This window comes from Primulina tabacum, chromosome 7 (assembly GCF_025594145.1).
Source record: "Primulina tabacum isolate GXHZ01 chromosome 7, ASM2559414v2, whole genome shotgun sequence".
In the NCBI taxonomy this organism is placed as follows: Eukaryota; Viridiplantae; Streptophyta; class Magnoliopsida; order Lamiales; family Gesneriaceae; genus Primulina; species Primulina tabacum.
This window is the reverse complement of record NC_134556.1, coordinates 41937724-41957704: the sequence shown is the minus strand read 5'-3', so window position 1 is coordinate 41957704 and position 19981 is coordinate 41937724. Positions and strand designations below refer to the sequence as shown.

Genomic DNA, 19981 nt, shown 5'->3' with positions numbered 1-19981 from the left:
ATTGATGTGTCCAAATTATAGAGAATATGATGAAAGAGTTTACAAATTTTATAAAAATAATATTATTTTTTCCCACACATCGGCGGATAGACGAGTCACCTGGATGGACGAGGAAAAACCATCCGCGATTCTTCGTCAGTTAGAAGTTTTGGGTTTTTTAAATATTTTTTGTTATTTATATTTACCGAGTTTAAACTAGACGGACCGGGTTATCGAATGATGTGTCCGAATTCGGATCCGATGGGAAACTCTCGCAGCCGCATTAATGTCCTACGTGTCGACGTTTGAATTCGCCACGTGCCTGGCTTTAACTCCAGTATACACGAAGGGGAGCGGGCAGTCGTCCATAATCATAAAGACACCAACTCTGCGAAAAGATTTAATCTTTTCTGGAGTAACAATGTCTCGATTTATTCGTCGGTCAAAGCTATCCTCCATCGTATCCTCGTAAGCTTACCGTTTTCTTTGTTTGCACAGTTCTAGATTTTCTTGATTCCTCGTTGTTTTTTTCTCTCTCTTATATTTTGTGTGGGGAAGAGGGGAAAACAATTATTTTTGTGTTTTGTTTCCCGTATTGATTGGGGGTGCTTGTGTTCTCTGTGATAATAGGGTTTTGACCAATATGCCGGTTGAGGGGTTGCCCTCTTTGTTTTGTGATTTGCTGGTATTACTTGTCTTTTTCCTTCTTGATTATCATTCTTTATGCAAAATGGAGCATTTACTATTTCACCGAGAAATACTATCTTTTGGCAGCATATTTGATTTCTTTTTCAGGATATTCACTTGCATTTTCATTTCCTACACCAGCAAGTGAATTGATTTGTTTGGTTTTATTTTCATTTTCCTTTGCCAACTCCTAGATTCGTCTCATTATTTCCTTCGATAACTAGAAGCTGAATCTCAACCAGTTTCCCATCTGGTCCCTTTCTTTCATTTATTTTTTTAAGGACAGAGCTTGAACTAGTAGTTCCATCTTTCAGTTGGGTTCTGAAAAAACGGAAGTGCGTAAAAAATAAGACTGCAGCTTTGGCAATTTTAAGGTAGGCAAGGACTCGAGGCTGACTATGAGCGTGCTCAAACTAAAGTGAAACCAATGCATACAACTAAAGGCCAAGTCCTAACAACTGCGAAGTTGTCATATATAAGCTGTATGAGTCGAGTGATTTGTGCATCTCCGTGAGTGTTCCTTTGGTAATAATATTGCATTTTCTTTGTCTCTTTTATCTTCCTCTCAAGTCTTACCCTTTTTATTTGGATCTGTTCTTTTTTCTTTTCTGGTTCATTTTATTTCAAATAACATCTTTGGAACCTCAGAATTGCTGTGTCAAGAAAGGGGCGGTTTCTGTCCACTGTTTCTGATAAGCCTTTCAACAATAACATTCCTCCTGAAACCGATAAAGTTGATGAAGCAGAGACGATACATGTCCCTCCACCTCCAACAGAGAAGGTATCTATTTGTATTCCAATGGTATAAATTACTGTCACCAGGCCAGAAAATATTTTGTTATATGTCGATGGGATCATTCTGGATTTTATGGTTTTATAATTCAGTTGCTTGTCCTCGGTGGAAATGGATTTGTTGGTTCTCATATCTGCAAGGAAGCTTTGGGCCGTGGTTTGACAGTTTCTAGCCTCAGCAGGTATTATATTCCACTTAAGATTGTCTCCTTGATTTGTCTGATTGCTAAGTATATTTGAGGATGACCGCTTGAAAAATAAAGTTTATGTTATAGAGAGAGATGAGTCTCAGGGGGCTCCACTTTCGTCTGTCTCTTTTTTCTCCCCCCAAAATTCCAAGGGAATGCCTAGCAACGTATTTTTGTGATGATTGTAACTGCTTCAACAGTTGAGTTCGTGAGCTCGAGTTACTTTTTTCAAAGAGGGTGTGCACCAGCTGATCTTCTTGCATAATTTTTCTGAAGTTACCTTCCCATTGATCTTCTCGCATAATTTTTCTGAACTTCCTATTTGGTTTTGATTCTTCTGGTTCTGACAGACCAATTTATGTTATTTGCAGATCTGGTGGATCCTCGATTGGAGAACCCTGGGCTAACAGTATGATTTGGCATCAAGGTTTACTTCTCGCTATTAAGTTTATATTCACCATTTTTTCCTGTTTTCATTTAGTGAAGAGACTTAAGTCATTTTAGTTCCTTTTTGACTTGCTTGAAGGTAACCTTTTCTCAATGGATTCATGGAAGGATGTCTTGAAGGGAGTAACTTCAGTTGTATGTATTCATTTATTGTGATATATGATTGAACATATGTAGCTTGTTTGAGCGATTTTGGACCTTGAATTCAGAGGTATACTCAGCTCAACATGTCCTCGTTTGAATTTAGAGAGGGACTTATTGAAAGGAGTTACTTCAATTGTACATTGTCACTTATCGTAATATATAATTAAACATTATATAAAAATAATATTTGAGTGACTTTGGACTTGAAACTTCAGGGTTATGCTCTGGTCAAATGTCCTTGTTTGAATTTTGAGAGTCTGAGCGTGGTGGGGTTATTTCCTTCTTGATTCCAACATATCTGATAACTGTTTCCATGATTTATTTGCTATTACCTTTGTTATCTATTTTTCCATTTTTCCCACTGTTTCATACTTGCCAGGGGCTGATAAGTTTGTCAACTCGTTTTTTCAAGTTTTCCTTTCTCCATAGCTGAACGTTCTGCTTCTGCAGATTTCTTGTGTTGGTGGTTTTGGTTCTAATGCGGAAATGTACAAAATCAATGGAACTGCAAATATCAATGCTATAAGAGCTGCCTCAGAAGAAGGTATTACCACCGAACCTTTTCTTCTTGATAGTTCAGTTGTTCGTTCTCACACTCTTAGTTATTGCGAATTTAACGGAGTGTCTGACATAAATGATGAAATTCTATTTTAACCTTCTCACAAACTTTTTTTTATGTTTTGCATTTTTTTAAATTTTGCTTAGCATTAATTAAACTTGTCGTTTGGCACCATGACTATTGTATACATCTATGCCTGCGTGCTATTTGCATCTACTTCCAGTTCATTGGAAGTTTGGGAGGTTGAAATGTGTTTTCTAACTTTGTTTATCATTTTTAGAGGGAAACATCACTCGTGAACATAAAAGAGGATTCTGTGTAGTTGGTTAAAATGGCTCGAAAACTTCTATATATTGTCACTTGTTAAAATGGGTCTTTTTGGTGAGAAAAGCCGAATTATTCTATTGCAGTCATAAGTTTTATATGATGTCAACTATCTAATGTGAAATAGTGCAATTAGGCATATATTATTTTTATTGTTACAGTGTTCAAAATTTAGTATTATGTTCGGATTCAGTATTGCCTAGGATTTGGTGCCATCATTTGAAGAAATCCATCTGCTTTATGCAAAATCCAAATCTTTTTCTTTTGGATTCTGAATTTTGACAAACATGATGTTTCTCAGCAAATACTTAACTGGAACTCCTGGTGAAAGAGATCCATTAAAAATAATTTTAGCACAACATATGATTACTGCTTCTTCATCTACTCATTAGGGAAGATCAAATACAAATAAAAAAATGTATTCAGATATTCTTTCTTCATATTCTTAGGTGTAAAGAGATTTGTGTATATATCGGCTGCTGACTTTGGTGTGGTGAATTACGTGCTTCGAGGATATTATGAAGGGAAGGTATTGCCAAAAATCCTCCTTTTTGGTGTACCAATTGTGAAGTTATTGCTGCTACAAGGATATTTTTTACTTTCCTGTGTTTTTTTAATCAATGATTTTACCGAACATGTGCTCAGCATGGTTCCCACCTCCAGTTTCTATCTAAATACTAGAAACCAATAGTTTCACTTTCACCACGAGGTAATTTTGTTGGTTCACCCCCACAGCTTTCCATCTTTGGGTGAGTAGGCAAGACTAATTGTCACGTGGCTTTAGGGAAAACAGGAGAGATAAATTCAAAGCTTGGAAGCAACTAGAAAAGCTTGTGTACCATTAATAGTAGAAGGGAAGATGCATTCAAAGTTTACTAGAATTTCACGTGCCATATGCCCTCATAGCTATATTTTATGTCCTCCCTGATATTTTGTGTGCATTCGATGTGATGCAGAGAGCAGCTGAGACAGAATTACATGTTAGATATCCATATGGAGGTGAGCTATCTATATCCTGCAGAAAATATAGTAATAGAACAAGGAAAAAAATCATATCAACATCTCATGTAATGCTCTCTTGATCTCAATGGGGATGTTTGCAGCATGCTTATTCAATTGTTAGGCCTGTTTGTCTTAATTTCTGAATTGAAAGATTCGTGTGACTTAGATTCCTTGTGGTGTTACCAAGCTTAATTTTAGCATTCAGAAAAGACTCGTGGCTCTAATGAAAAATTTTGCAACCGGATTTGGGTTTTAGGAGTAATTCTGAGGCCTGGATTTATTTATGGAACACGGCGTGTTGGGAGCATGAAGTTGCCTCTTGGTGTGATTGGTTCTCCACTGGAGATGGTATTATTCTTGTCTGTTTACTATTCTCAGTTTTCCCATACTGCATATTGAACCATCCTGACGGAAAAGAAAATGCCATAGCCGTTCCAAGCACGAGTTCATGACATTTCTTGAATTTTGCAGGTGCTGCAGCATGCTAGACCACTGAGTCGGGTCCCCTTGGTTGGACCCCTTTTCACCCCTCCAGTCAGTGTCACTGCAGTTGCCAATGTTGCTGTGAGGGCAGCGACGGATCCAGTTTTCCCACCAGGAGTAGTCGACGTCTATGGAATATTACGGTATAGTCAGCAGAGATATGCGTAGTTTTGATCATCTATCATGTGTAGAGAGAGGCCTGAATAAATTTTTAAACCGTTGCTGGCTGGGCATGTTATGTGATCAAGAATGATGAAAGTATTGTTGGTTCTATGAGCTTATTTGGCCGTAAAGAAAACATCATTCTATTCTTAATACATTTTTTCTTAAACATTGATAATTTCCTATTCCCATTTTTCTTTATTATAAACAAAAATTACGAAATTATGAATATTTGAAATGTCTTATATTAATCTACTGTTGTTGATTCTTTTTGTTTTTGTAACCCTCCTCTGAATTCTGAGAAGGATGATGTTGTTTGTAGCCGGATATCTTCCTAGGTCACATAATAAAATTACAAATATATTATAAAATTTGATTGTTTAAAAATCGTAAAATAAATAAATAAATTATTTAATCAATAAATGGTGATTTTTCTTATTAAATGATCGAGCATTACAAATTAATTAAAAATCAATATAATTATAAACTTTTTTATAATACTCTAAAAATTTATTCACAACCTGTTTTTTTTTTCTCTCATTTCAAATTGAATTTTACAAATAGAGATTCATTCGAGGCGTATTCGGGTTCATTACGATTGCGGGTAAAACCAAACCCGACAACCGAGTGAAATAATCGTAGCTAATCGATTTTCTGAGGAAGATTTTACGACGTTGCCTTTGCCCTATTTAATCTCCGGTGTACTCCGCGCTGCACTTAGAACAGGTAAACAAGGATAATTAGCGAAACGATGAACGGCCAAAGTAGCCAGCAGCAACCGAATGACGGCCGCCATGACGATGATGCTGCGCTCACCGATTTCCTCGCCTCTTTGATGGACTACACCCCCACGGTGATAGCCATTACATCTATAGTTCACTATACGATTATGCTTTCATTTTCTTTGAATTGATTACAATTTTTATATTAATGTACAGATACCTGATGAATTGGTGGAGCATTACCTGGCAAAAAGCGGCTTCCAGTGTCCCGATGTCCGATTGTAGGTACTCTTCCCCTTTCTTGCTCTACTTTGCCTGGATTAAAGGAAAATAAAAGAATTTCCATGTGGGCGATCATGCCTATGTTTTTCAATTTTAATTGATGCCATCGTACAGTTTTTCTTTTCATTTTTCGAAGCATCTTTTACTAATTTTTTATCCACTGATTGATTGTTGTACTTCTTCTTCAGGTAAAATAATGAATATTTCTGTATTATTTTTCTAATTTTTGGTTACTTTTTGGTGTTTCTTTTTCAATTTTGTGATGAGACGTAGGGTGTACCGTACCCACCAGTTGTTTCGCTCTACACAATTGTTGATTCTTTTTAGCTTGTCTGGTTTAGAGATGTAGATCACCATTGAGTGCTGCGCTGATATTCAGCATAGTACATGACTTTGACAAGGTTAAAAGTGGATATTTATGGCATCTGATGATTTTGGAATATGCTTTTTTTTCCAGTAGCCTTATTTTGATGTGATGCCACATTAGCTATAATTATCTTGGTTAGCTGATATTCATGTATTTGGTCGGACAATGTCTGGCTTCAGGGAGACCGGTTCAACATGGATTTCCTGCACCATCTCACTGAAATTATCACAGCATACCCACGAGTTCCGCGTCATATTTATTTAAACAGCGTATTAATATTTTTCTGAAGCATACATATTTGGAGCAATGGTACCTTGGGATAGAAATACATGCCTTATTCTGATTGTGTGTCCCTTGTGCTAGAAATACGTTTTACTTTTGTCATAATTTCTTGATACCATCAACTTTGGCAATAGCTGAATTTAGCTGTATTATCCAGTGAAGTTACATTGATCTCGTGGCTTCTATTGTCCGAGTCATGCTGCTGAGTTTGTTGTCTAGTATCATGAGGTGCATAAATTAGAAATCAGAATGGAAACAAGTTATCAAATACTTGTTTGTTTTCTCCGTTTTATTATTTATTTATAAACATTAATATTATTTCAATAATTGTTTAGAATTTGGAAAGTGATGCTGTTTTCTATAGAGGAGCCAAGTAATACAATTATGAAAATATACATATGTGTGTGTGTAACATAACTGATTAAAATGCAAATTCTGTAGGCAAAGTGATACGAAGTAACGTGGCAAAAAAAATTGTAATATATCTGTTTTATGTTGGTTTCAGTCTTCATTATTTTGGAAAGTAGACGGAAGTACTGAAAAATTATGACATGAATCATGAAAGAAATGGCTGAAACCTATAGTGTCTGCCTTTAGAAAATCATGCTTGTTCTTTACATATTTACTCAGTTGTTACTTGTTAGGTTACCACCTTCAATGAGTTTTTGTAAACTACTGTATTGGTTGGAATCTATCAATTGGGTGTTGTTTTGGGGGTTAAGAAGTAATCCAATAACACCTATTAACTTTTCAACTTGGCATCGATTACTCTTTAAATTGTTTATGTCACTTGCTTCCCTGTTTTTTTCTAGAAAAAATTTAATGATGAAAACACTCACAGTTTTTTTGGGCCTTTTGTTTATCACTTCTGTGTTCATCGGCATGCATAGGATTTGTTTTTCACAGCCTCCTTTTTTCTCAGGACGAGGCTGGTAGCAGTTGCCACTCAGAAATTCATCGCAGACGTTGCTACTGATGCTCTTCAGTATGTTCTCCATTTTATGTAACTTGATGTCATTGTGAATGTATCTCTTTTTGGAAACGAAATTTCATTTCCATTTCCGTTCTTCCCATTAATAGTGCTATGGGAATAATATTTATCTTCAGGCATTGCAAAGCGAGACAGTCATCTATAATTAAAGACAAAAGAGATAAGCAGCAAAAGGTGTGCATATGGTGTTTGGTATCACTTACTTCCTATGGTTATCTACAATTTTTAACGCTTGGTTGGTGACAGGATAAGCGTCTCGTCTTGACCATGGAGGATCTTTCCAAGGCTTTGCGGGAGGTAACCACTATAATTTTTTTTACGTTCATGTGTTCCTGGCATGATATTCAACTTGCTCGTCTTTGTAAATGTTTAATCCTTGATCCTTTTGTTGTATTAAAAAATGAATCAACTAACGTGTTTCACATTCACGTGCTTTATATTGGTTGGACTGTTTTTGTGTTAATTTGCAGTATGGTGTTAACGTCAAACATCAAGAATACTTTGCTGACAGTCCATCTGCTGGGTTAGATTCTGCTCCAAGAGACGAGTGAGCAACGGGGCTTTACTGGGTTGACAGGATTCATCTGAATCTGAAATTTTAATGTTGTGCTGTAATATCTAAGCTACATTTGATTCCATTAAAGTATTTTTCCCTGTCAAATTTAAATGATTTGCAGTAGAATTCACATTATAATATGGTTTCGGAGATCCTGTGTTCAATTCGAGGATGCAGTGTACTCGGAATTTATTATTCTTATCCTAAATATCATTTTTTTTTATAGCAAGGGTAAAAGATTATTACTTCTGGGATGCTCAGATAGGCTTAGTATTTTTTTGCATAAAATACCTGAATATCTTGTATCTACAAGTATGGTTTTCTCTCTCACAAAATTTGAATGTTATTTTACTCTTTGGCCACTTGTCTGCCTGACGCTGCCTGAATGGTTCATTATGGCGAGTCTGAATAAAACGCAGGCAAAAATTTGTGTAAGACGGTTTCATGGGTCGTATTTTGTGAGATAGATTTTTTATTTGGGTCATCCATGAAAAATATTACTTTTTATGCTTTTATTGTAAATAACGGTAGGGTTGATCCGTCTCACAGATAAAGATTTGAAGACCGTCTCACAAGAGATCTATTCAGGAAAAAACTTGTGTGAGACGGTATCACGGGTCGTATTTTGTGAGACGGATATTTTATTTAGGTCATTCATGAAAAAATATTATTTTTTATGTTAAAGACTATTATTTTTTATTGTAAATATCGATATGGTTGACCTGTCTCACAGATAAAGATTCGTGAGACCGTCTCACAAGAGACCTCTTAATACTATAACCATTAACCACTATTAATAATTAATTTTGATATCATGATGTATTTTTTATTTAATGCTTTTAATTTATTTAATGTAAGTCTTGAAAAAAGACTTGTATTTATTCAAATCTTTACAGGTTTAAATAAATATCTCATTCAAAATTTATTATAAAATCATGATTATATAAAAAAATCATATAAAAATATCTAATATAATTTTAAATTTCGGTGTAATATTTCCCTTTTTTCTTATAGAAAATTAACTTGAAATTTTTTTTTAAAAAAAAATTCTATTGTGTGCAAGCATTTTCATGGGAACGAGTACTGATATAAATTATAAATATTTTATGCATTTGTTTATCTGGAAAGAGGAAAAAAAAAACAAAGATAGTACACTATGGCAGAATATTTTCAATTTTTTAATTGGTGAGTTTTTAGAAAAACTTTAGCTTTTAATTAATTGTCTTAGTTTTAGGCCATAATTATGAACAAAATTATCAGCTAGCATGCTAAAGAAATTTGACATAATATAACAATACTAAAAACATAATTCGAATTTCAAACACCATTATTATTTGTATTTACACCTTTTTTTTTTTACCTTGTATAAATAATAAATCGATAGATGACCTGTCGATTAACATTATTTTTAATTTATTTGTTATGTCCTCGATGAATTTTTGCGATGTAAACTTTGTGTCCACTAACATAATTAAATACAATATTGAAGCAGAAACAAACAGATAACACTAGTTCATATAAACCATTTTCATACAAATTCACAATTCTACAAATCAGTAAAAATAAACATTAACATTTTGAAAAAAAATAAACTGCATTTTTTATCTTATAATTTTATCACTTTATAATTTTGATTTTTTATAATTTCAAATTTCAATTCAATCTTATATATTTCGAATTGTTGTAATTTTAATCATTTAGTATAAAAAATACTTACATATCATTATACACGATAGCACATCGAAAAAATACATTTAAAAAAAACATAATGGAAACAAAAACGGGAGAGAACTAAAAAACGATTTTAAAAAATAAAATAAAAATAGGCAACTAAGCGTCATCGTCCTTCTGATTGGAAGGGCCAGCTTCATCTTGATTCGACGCGCCACCAGTACCTGGATCATGCGGCGTCGGAGAGAAGTAAAAATGGCCGGGTCCATCAGATCCAGCAGCCGCCGAGAAATCAGGCGGCTGAAAAGGAACATAAAATTGGCCAGGAACATCACCTCCGTCAGCAATCGAGAAATCGAGCGGTGGGGGTGGCACATAGTACGGGTTATAACTCGGAGCACCACCCGGTGGACATAAATTAATCTCCTGAGAAGGACCACCGGCGAACAGATTCTGCCCTTCCGGAGAAGGAGGAGGAGGATAATAGTACTGATCAGTGGAAGGAGCTCCGACGCCAAGGTGCGGGTCGTTCGACGTTTGTCCAGGATAATAGAACTGACCCGGCAGCATGTGAGGCTGATAAACATTATCAGCAGCTTCAGCTCCATCCGCAATCACCATGTCCTCCACATTCTCTCCAGCCTCCGGGGGCGGCAGCTGAGGCATCGCTGAACCCGACGCCTGATTCTTAATCTGCCCGATCCGCCGAGTAACCCGAGCCTTGAACTCCCTGAACCATGCCCTCCACACCAGAGCTTGTTCTGTGGTGAGCGTCTCCAACCGCTGGCGCATCCATATATTCCGAGTTGTGATTTCGTCCATGGCGCGCTGCCAGCGTCCTCTTTCAGCGTTTTTCGAAGCTATAATCCTGTCTAGCTCCCGATTCATCCCTTCAACCCTCCCATTAGTATGAGAATCAATAATGCGGTCAAAATCTGATGAAGGCTGATCTGGGTTCATGGACCTGAAAACAACACTATCCATCCTCGGATGGAAGAAAGAATAAGGGACATCAGTTGGAGAAAAGAGTATGATACCGATATCTACATCACACAGAGTGCATAATTCAGTGGCTTTTTTGTAGATTCCCAGTCGGCGTTTCGAAAATGTTGCGTAAAGATCATCTTGGTTCTCGATTAGTTGCATGGGGATTCTTTGGCGGCCTCTTGTTTGTTTTCTTCTATCGGCCATTTAACAACAAATGTCGAAAATTTTGATTTTTCTTTACTTCTTTTTGGTTTGTTGTGTGAAGAATATATATCTATTATATATATAGATGGAGTTTTATTTTTAATTTTAAAAATTTTTTTTTTTGTGTTTGTAATATTATGGCTTGAAAGAATTTTTATTTGGATTCCTCTAATTAAATTCGTATCTTGCCTTCTGATTTTATGAACAAAAGATAACAAATTGTATTGAATTTCGCAATATTTTCTTTCAAATGTAAAAAATTGGTCAAGACTTTGTTATCCTTGTGTGGGAAATCATAATGATTATTAGAGTATCAGATGTAATGAAATCGATTTTGAATATAATTTAATCTTGATGGATGGATGGAGTATATTGAGATAATATCATCCGTGAAATTTGGGAGAATCATCTTGGTCAAAATTTATTTTTATAACTGAATGATCGTGAAGATCGAGTTATAATCCGTCAAATTTAAGATAAAATCACCTTGGTCAAATTGTAAAAAGACAAAAAACGTAAAATAGTAAGGTTACAAATAAAAGTCATATCTATATATGTGTGTGTACGCGTGTGCGCATATGATTTGTGTTATATTTGTTTTTGCAATAAAATATTGCATGGTTGTTTAGGGGATAAGTGTGCAAAATATTATTAAATGATTAAAAAAAAAAAGAGGCCAAACTCAAATTTTCTAAAGAATAAATATAAGAATGGAATTATGTTCGTTAAGATCAATAGATGACTGTTGCTAGTCTTACTAGTGGTTTGTTCTTCAAATGAATTATGTAGTATATATATAATTTCAATATTGTTCTTACATTATTATTGTAAAATTAGGTTAAAGAATTGTTTTGAAACATAGAAAATAACCAAACCAAAATGAGTGCAGTGCAGGCAAAAAGGGCCTTCATTGATGAAAAGAATTCATAAATATAACATTTCAACTTTTTTAGAGCATAATATATATGTAAACTTTTTTACAACTCAAAACTTTCCCCTAATCTTCCTCCAATGAAAGATCTGTGTACATTAACAGAAACTCTAATTGTTGAGTTTCTGTTTTAAAAAAACAAAGACTATATATATACTGACGTCAAAACTTTGTTAGCTAGATCATTTACAAGATTCACGCATGTTTATAACTTTGACTATGGTAAATATTGGCTTAGACATCGTCTCAAGTTTTGGAAAGTAACCGGCTTCGACACAAATGAATCCATACCATTTGCAAAGCACTCGTTGCCACTCTCTGATAATGCATTTGCAGTCATCTGCAGAAGAACAACATTCATATTTCTGAAAAACAACTCAAACCCAATTGAGGATGTTCAAAAACAAGTTGTACTAGCATGTGTGGTGACTTGATACCGAGGTAATTTTATGTTGAATGATATAGAAAATATAGCAGTTGGGTCTAAGAGAGGTAGAGTGCTTACCGCAATGATAGGGATCCTTTTTCTTGATCTTTCTAGTCCAGAATTTGGTGAAGAATGTGATGGTGGCGACTGTAGATCAATTCCTGCCTTAACTGCATCTTCCCAACTCCCTGTCTCCTCAAAAGATCGGATCAATCTTGTAGCTTGAAGACCATCCATCACTGGCATGCATACATCCTAGCGGAAAAAAATTTCACATTTTTTGGGGTGTGTTCAAAACAGTAGATACATGCAAGAATTTCAAGTGTCAAATTTGATCTGAACATTCTTCTAGTGCTAAGTACTGTGAGGAGGCTTGTTCAAGTATTAAAAAATTAGTTAGACCGCATTTTATGAGTTTTGGCTTTTTGATGTTCATACTTTAACAATACTTTATTCTTACCATCAGAATCAGATCAAAATCTTGCTGTTGAATCGCACGAACGGCTTCTGCACCATTGTTTACCACATCAATGTTGTGGCCCAACTGCTTCATCATCGACTTTGTTACCATCACATTAATCTTGTTATCTTCAACAAGAAGAATCTTTGGTTTCACCTCAGATTTCAGAACTTCAGGACTGTTACTAGATAAAAACTCGGAATTTCTTTCAGTCTGAACCGGTGCCTGATATGTTTCCGAGTGAACACTAGTCTCCAAGACTTCACCTGTATGCTTTTGTACTCTACCATCCATTTCACTGCTACTCTGTTCATATGTCGCGGCTGAATTTGCATTACCCAAATCCAAGTTCTGACATAAGCTAACATCAAGTTCAGATATAGTCTGAGCCGAACAGGTATCTTCTTCCGAACTGGTCTCTTTATATGTAATGTTACTAGAAGGGGACAACGAATCCTCGAACAATCCATTACACTTATATGAGGCATTAAATCCAAGACAATTTGTTGCGAGTTTTTGAATCCTTCCAGAACTTTGGGACAAAAATAAAGAACCCAAAGTTCGTGGTCGAAACACAAAAACACCTGAACCTGAATCATCATCGTCAGCTACATCTTGGTTTTCTATATCTGATAATTCATCAGGGTCATCTGAACCATCATCGACCGATGAAACTTTGTAAGGTATGATAAAGGTGAATGTTGATCCAAAATGTTCTGCGCTGGATACAGTAAGATAACCACCCATGAGCTCAACCTGTTAAATGATAGAATACTTGCTGCTTAGAATTACCTCAAATGAACAAAGATTGGTAAAAAAATTCTAGATTCCCTAGACAAAAGATTAAAAAAATTTCTGTGAAGGGACATATTTCGCAGATTCAGACAATTTTACCAGTTGTTTGCAGATTGCAAGGCCTAATCCAGTTCCTCCATACTTTCGAGCAGTATCCGAACCAACTTGCATGTATTTCTTGAACAGAGTTGGTATTGCGTTTTCTGTTCCATGAAGGTTGAAAAGGGTTGTAAAATATATCGGCATTTAGATTTACTAAATGTAATTAATGTTTATTCAAGAAAGTCGAACACCAATTCAAGTACGTACCAGGTATACCAATCCCTGAGTCATAGACATCACAGCGAATCCATACTACTCTTTCTTCGGTGTTGGGGTGAATCACTTCATCTTCTTCCATTGGAACCGGAAGTTTTACCGGTCCACTGGGATTACCACTTAGTTTACTGTCTCGATGCATATCTTCAGAATCCACAGGTCCACATTTATTGCCATTTTGTTTGCCTTTTCCCCGAGATGTAGATGAATCATTCCTAGTTCTTTCTGTGACAGTCGTTTGATTCGAAGAAATCTTCTGAGAGTCCTGTTTGATCACATTGTGCGGCTCAGTGACCACACAAAGGTTGATTCCAACCTTGCCTTCATGAGTAAACTTGATGGCATTGCTGTTAAAGATTAGACGTTGGAAATCTTTTACAACGTAGTTTGACCTTATAGAACATAGAATCCAAGGAAAGTTTCAAGCTTTTATTACCTGACCAAGTTTGTAAGGATTTGGCGAATCCTAAGTACGTCTCCAATAACCTGAATTTCAAGAGTTCTCTCATTAACTACCTACAACCAAATAGGCCTGCCCATTCTCGACAAGCTTCAAGTTAAGAGGATCCATTACCTCCACGGGAACATCATCTGCTACATATCCTTCCAAGGTTAATATTTTCTGTAGTGACGCTGCTGCTGTTTGGAGTACATGCTTTACTACCTCTCGTGGTCTAAACTTTGTAGCTTCCAATTTCATTACTCCTAAAAGAGTATGAAATTAGTTTCTGTAAATACAGATTGATCTATTCGAAATTTATCATATCTAAATAAGATTTGCTAAGATAAGGTACAAAGTCACACCTGATTCCACCTTGGAAAGATCGAGGATGTCATTTATCAGTTGAAGAACTAAATCACCAGAAGATACCATTACGTTCACCATCTGTCGCTGTTCTTTCTCAAGTCTAGTCGAGGAAAGAATCTCTGCCATGCTAACGACTCCGGATAGTGGAGATCTTATCTCATGAGACATGGTTGCTAGCATTTGCTTTGCCCGCATCGATTCCTCTGCGACATTAATAGAAAGGACAAATGGAGTCGAGTTTTAACTATAAATTATTCGGAATTTGTGTATATAATATGAATTTTGTATAACCTGTTATGTGTATTGTTTTGTTGAGTTCCGTTTCTTTGGCTTTTTGCACAGCCATTTCCTCTCTAAGCTTTCCCATCTTCTCCCTTTTCCTCACCTGTGGCACAATCACAACCACAAGAGTAAGAAACAAAAGTCATAAGGTGAAGAGCTTGCAACTATACCAAAAGATACATCTATGACAACAGTGCAACTCAATTTTTTTAAACAACACAACAATGTAAGCACCATGTTTCAAACTCTATGCACATAAATAGCTTCACGACGACCGGCAACTGTGACTACCCAAGGGAAACTACTATTGTTACACAATGACACTGGAACATTCAAAATATGAAAATAAGATTCTTTCCCCTTTATGACAGCAATGAGCAGGCCACTGATCAATACTTGGTGTATTGTAAAAAGAGTGTTTGGAGGTTAAACTGGATTCCGCATCTCAAATATTCAGAAAGTTGAATAACCTGATCAGTTACTTCCATTCCCATATAATTTACACCAATTGTATCTCCAGCTTTGCTGAAAACAGGTTCCACATAAATTAAAAACGTTTTCGATCCAAACAGCTCTGTCTCAAAGGTGATTTCCCTCTTTGCTGGTAATCCTCTTTCAAGCACTTCTCTTTTGAAATCTTGAGATTCCTTTACACCAGCGCCACTGAAGATCTCTATATCCGTTTTTCCTATTATGTCCTGTAAAAACAGCTAAAAAGTTTGAGAACATTTAAATAATCAATTTCTTGAATAGGCTTTATGAAATCAGGTGTAGTTTACCTCCTCACGCAAACTTGGGAAATGGTTAAAGATGAATCGGTACCGCAGGTCTTTATCCTGTAAATACACATTTAATTAAAAACCAAAAGGATGATTTGCATTAAATGTAAGATGAGTAAAAGATATGGCCCGATTCTTGAAACCAAATGAAGAGTAATATTTTCATCTGAACTCAAAAAAACGAAACAGAATGAAACTATCGCGCAATATATACAAAAGGCATACCTGGTGTCCTATCACAACTGGTGCATTTTGGAGGACGAAATGCAAGAAATTGTCAGCTCTCGCCAAAACCTGTGATAATTCCGCCACCGGAGAGGATTGCCTTTCAAGATTTTCGATACTTTCCTGAAGTTTTTCATGTAATACCTGCTCTCTTAGAATACTAGCCTCCAGAAGCTTCTCCAAACTCATGGCACGTTGCTTCCAGTAAATTATACTGTTATATTCAGCATCCACTTCTACTTTCTCATCTCGAAAAATAACAGTATTCTTCCTCTGAGGAGAATCTTGATATAAATATTTCAAATTTTCATCAAGGATAGAAATGGGACGCTTATCGCCACCATATCCATCTTGCTCGAACCGGTGCTCCTCCAATATCTCCAATTTCTTGAGTTCAACTTCTTGCTGTTGTTTGTTAAGGTTGTCCAGCTCTTCTCTGAGAAGGCGCACAGCATTAGCCTGTTTATATTCCCAGTTCTTAACTAAATTTGCCAATTGCCAGTTACCCTTGTCACTGTAATTCGTTAGCTCCATGAGGCGCTTAAAATCAACTATGTTTGGTTCCTTATTAATTACAACCTCTTCCAACATATCTTGATCTGCTCCAGGCCTTTCAACGTTAAATTGCCTCCCAGCTTCATTTATGTCTTCTGGCCACATCGAAGATAGGACAACGTCCATGTCTTCAGATTGATCAGTCTCAATCTCACAACCCATTTTCAAGTTCGGTATAATAAATCTAGGGGACGACTTTCCACTATCGATCTGACTATGAATTCAATGAAACCATATAAACTCAATTACTACATCTCATAAAGGCTTGATTCTTGCCACGGTGTGATGTTTTTATGTCCTGAACATTGCCAAAAAAAAAAAACACACACACACACACATTTCTGATGGTTCAATTTAAAGTTGTGTAGGAAAATAGTAGTAGAAACTAGGACTAAAACAATAACAATGGAAAAAAGCCGTCACTTTTCGAATATAGCAGAAATGATGAAAAATATTTTGTAAAACAATAATCAAGGTTGTTTATTTCTTTCTGATTCATCCCCGTCCATAGTTGACTTTGATTCCAGAAAATAAAACCAAATAAGCTCAAATTTGAATGTTATCGAGTTCAAAAGTTCAATAAAACACCTCGGTTCTTTTAGCAGGCAACGAAAATGAAAACACGAGAAACTTGAAATCAGAGGTTCATTAACACAGATTCAACTATCTTCTCTATATTAGCACATAGCAATGATATGATAATGGAGAAAAACACGCATTGCCAATCAGAATAAAGATTAAAACGCATAAAACCGTGCAAAAAACCAAATCAAAACTGACCTGAAAAGCTGACCTTTGATGATTCCAAGACCTATTTGATATTCACTTCTCTACTTGAAGAAGAACGAAAGCTTAAGTTCATTAACATTAACGTCCCAAAACTTTTCACTGTAGATCTGAAAGAATCTCTATGGGGTGCCGAGACAAAGAAAAAAAAAAATACTAATGGGCCAAGTTTTTTGAGCGAATAGAAAATGTATATTGGTAAGAGGACTCAGAGGATTGCATGTGCCGTTGAAAATAAAGAAAAACGAAAAACCCCAAACAAAAATGGAAACTTTGTGTGTGGCAGAAAGATAATAGTAAGAAATTCAAGAATCCATGTGCATTTGAGGTGAAAAATATTGCAAGAAAGTGGCTGCTCACCCTTCTTCTATATTCCTTATTAACTGTTCGACAATGTACGTCTCTCTCACGCATAAACACACGTACATTACGCGCTTACTGTGTGTAATTTTTCTTGGTTCTATTCATGGTACGCCTTGATGGTGAAATGGGGCCACTTTTTTCTCTTGTTTCTGTGTAAATATTTATATATCTGAGTGTGTACACACATGAAATGATTGTATTTAATAATCAACACAAAGTATGCGGGAGCAGAGAGTGTTTCTGCTAGTCTGTAGAGAGAGAGAGAGATGATTTTTTTTTCCCGGATTTCCTCGCCGCCATGTACGAGGTTACGATATGTCGGCGCGTGTGGAAACGCGCAACGCTTATTAGTTAATGGCATACAATACCTAAACAAACATACATACATACATACATACATATATATATGGGGAATAAATTTTTAAATATTATCAGTGTTCATTCCACTTTTACGTGTTTGAATAATTTTTTTTACGTGTTTGAATAATTTTTTTTATAATTATTCTAGTTTATATTTAAATAAAGATCATATTATAATTTTGAAAAATAATGAGATATTAAATCTCAATTATGAATTGAAAAAAGCAAAAAACAAAAAGGCCAGGCAGGATTTTGGTGCTTCTATTAAGAGGAACTTAATAAATAACAAGGATATATGTCTCTATTTGTTGTATAAATTCTAAATATGTAAAAGTCACTATGTTGCACTATTAATTAGATGAAAGATGAACTTTAGAAAATTGAAAAAAAATATAATAGTAATTAATTTATACATGCCACTTTTAGAAGAACACAGAGATCGATATTTTTTTATATATGGTGCATGATCTTTCTAAAATTTTAATATAATATATAGATATTAAAGGCGTCAAAAATTTTTATTTATTTTTTGCTACCCCATCCCGTCCTGTTATTGTTATAATTCAGACATTTTTTTTGCAGAAAATTCAAAATCATTGGCAAAATAAAATATTATAAAATATCTACACATGCCTAATAATAATAATAATAGTAGGCATCTAAAAAAACGATAACGAACTTGTATGGAAATTATAAAATCTAGCCACCGGATACCTAAAGTTTTTAGTTAAAAGTGTATATATTAACAAATTTATTGCACTTTTTTGGGACAAAATTCATTTTGAAAATGAGGTAGATAATGTTAAGATATTGAAGAAACAAATGCTATGAATTATTATGAAAAAAAAAAATTTAATCGAAAAGTGGGTTTGTGGCATTGATCGTGTGTTTGGATGTTAAGAAGTGGCCGTGTTGGTTTTTAGGAAGAGTAAAATAGAATATTAATATTTTAATGATGAAATAAGTTACTTATAAATATTAAGGCCCGTTTGGTACGTGTGATGAGAAAAGTAAATGATTAGTAATTAGAGTGATTAAAAATGAGATATATGGATTAATCGTATGGTGGGATAAATAACATGGTGTTTGGTATGATTTTAAAATGATGGATTAATTTTGTAAATTTTATTGCAATGACCAAAATGCCCCAAATATTAATTAAATATATATTCTTAAAATAATTGAATAGATAATTAAATATTTATAATTATAATTTACATTTATTAAAATTAATTTAAATATATTTATTAGAAATAAATTTGTAAATATGAATTTACTTTAATAATTAAAATAGTAATAATATTTTGAATATTAATATTAAATAAAGTTTAATAATAATTACAATATTATTGTTTTTTAAAATAATTATAAATATTTTTAAAATAATTTGATAAATAATTAAATATTTATAATTATAATTTACATTTATTAAAATTAATTTAAATATATTTATTAGAAATATATTTAAAATTATTACGGTAATCATTAAACAAAATACATTAGAATTTAATAAATATTTATTTTCATAAAAGAATTAATTAACAAGATTAGAAATTTATAAAAATTTAATTTAAGATAGATTTGCATTACAATTTATTTTCTTTAAAATGATTGAAAATAATAAAAAAATATGAAATTAATTTATAAAAAATATAATAAAAATTTAAATATTATATTAATTTATCATTATCACTATTCAAGAATTATACATTATCACACCTTTGAGGAGGGATATTTAATCACACAAATAACATAAATAGTGAAGGGCTTTCAATCATAATCAAGGACCTCCATGCTAAATTAAAAATGAACCAAACATGAGATAAAGAATTATTATTTAATAATCATTCCTTATCATGGCTACCAAACATAGCCTAAGGGTCACATTAATTAGGATACATGATTTAAGGAATCTCCTGGAGCATTTCGAAGCACTATTAAAATAAATAATTGAATGAAAAGGTTATGATTAGATGTTAATACACCAATTTAGTGTTCATTATTAGTAATTAATGAAATGTACAACTAAGCTATATTCCTTCTTTCCTCATGTTTATGGCTTT

At 34.3% G+C, this 19981-nt stretch overlaps 4 protein-coding genes across 7 annotated transcripts; 2 read left to right on the top strand and 2 right to left on the bottom strand.

Moving 5' to 3' along the window:
- Positions 1 to 260: 260 nt before the first annotated feature.
- On the top strand, positions 261 to 7586 carry LOC142552296 (uncharacterized protein At1g32220, chloroplastic-like). Of its 4 annotated transcripts, XM_075662026.1 has the most exons (13): positions 273 to 447; positions 1315 to 1447; positions 1552 to 1640; positions 2018 to 2073; positions 2173 to 2228; positions 2688 to 2781; positions 3570 to 3649; positions 4077 to 4119; positions 4379 to 4470; positions 4594 to 5620; positions 5706 to 5774; positions 7343 to 7405; positions 7528 to 7586. In XM_075662026.1, the coding sequence occupies exons 1-10, from the start codon at positions 401 to 403 to the stop codon at positions 4771 to 4773; spliced, it is 870 nt and encodes a 289-aa protein (XP_075518141.1). In that variant the 5' UTR covers positions 273 to 400; the 3' UTR covers positions 4774 to 5620; positions 5706 to 5774; positions 7343 to 7405; positions 7528 to 7586. The 4 variants fall into 4 exon arrangements, with proteins under 4 accessions (XP_075518142.1, XP_075518144.1, XP_075518143.1 ...); XM_075662027.1 differs by lacking the exons at positions 4077 to 4119; positions 4379 to 4470; positions 4594 to 5620; ... (1 more) ...; positions 7343 to 7405; positions 7528 to 7586 and adding exons at positions 3766 to 3829; positions 3905 to 4051 and having other exon boundaries at positions 261 to 447; XM_075662029.1 differs by lacking the exons at positions 4077 to 4119; positions 4379 to 4470; positions 4594 to 5620; ... (1 more) ...; positions 7343 to 7405; positions 7528 to 7586 and adding an exon at positions 3905 to 4059 and having other exon boundaries at positions 263 to 447.
- Positions 5385 to 8187, top strand: LOC142552297 (transcription initiation factor TFIID subunit 10). The gene is made up of 6 exons (XM_075662030.1): positions 5385 to 5620; positions 5706 to 5770; positions 7343 to 7405; positions 7528 to 7585; positions 7658 to 7708; positions 7882 to 8187. The coding sequence occupies exons 1-6, from the start codon at positions 5519 to 5521 to the stop codon at positions 7960 to 7962; spliced, it is 420 nt and encodes a 139-aa protein (XP_075518145.1). The 5' UTR covers positions 5385 to 5518; the 3' UTR covers positions 7963 to 8187.
- A 1596-nt stretch (positions 8188 to 9783) lies between these two features.
- On the bottom strand, positions 9784 to 10978 carry LOC142551051 (uncharacterized). Its single transcript, XM_075660094.1, has one exon. It carries the CDS (start codon positions 10827 to 10829, stop codon positions 9798 to 9800), a length of 1032 nt encoding a protein of 343 aa, XP_075516209.1. The 5' UTR covers positions 10830 to 10978; the 3' UTR covers positions 9784 to 9797.
- Positions 10979 to 11809: 831 nt separating this feature from the next.
- Positions 11810 to 17523, bottom strand: LOC142552295 (histidine kinase 5-like). The gene is made up of 13 exons (XM_075662025.1): positions 17190 to 17523; positions 15855 to 16707; positions 15630 to 15686; positions 15321 to 15548; positions 14860 to 14953; positions 14565 to 14771; positions 14335 to 14465; positions 14197 to 14246; positions 13752 to 14107; positions 13542 to 13645; positions 12648 to 13403; positions 12266 to 12442; positions 11810 to 12100 (listed from the first exon to the last, which is right to left on the bottom strand). The coding sequence occupies exons 2-13, from the start codon at positions 16569 to 16571 to the stop codon at positions 11978 to 11980; spliced, it is 3000 nt and encodes a 999-aa protein (XP_075518140.1). The 5' UTR covers positions 16572 to 16707; positions 17190 to 17523; the 3' UTR covers positions 11810 to 11977.
- Positions 17524 to 19981: the final 2458 nt, after the last annotated feature.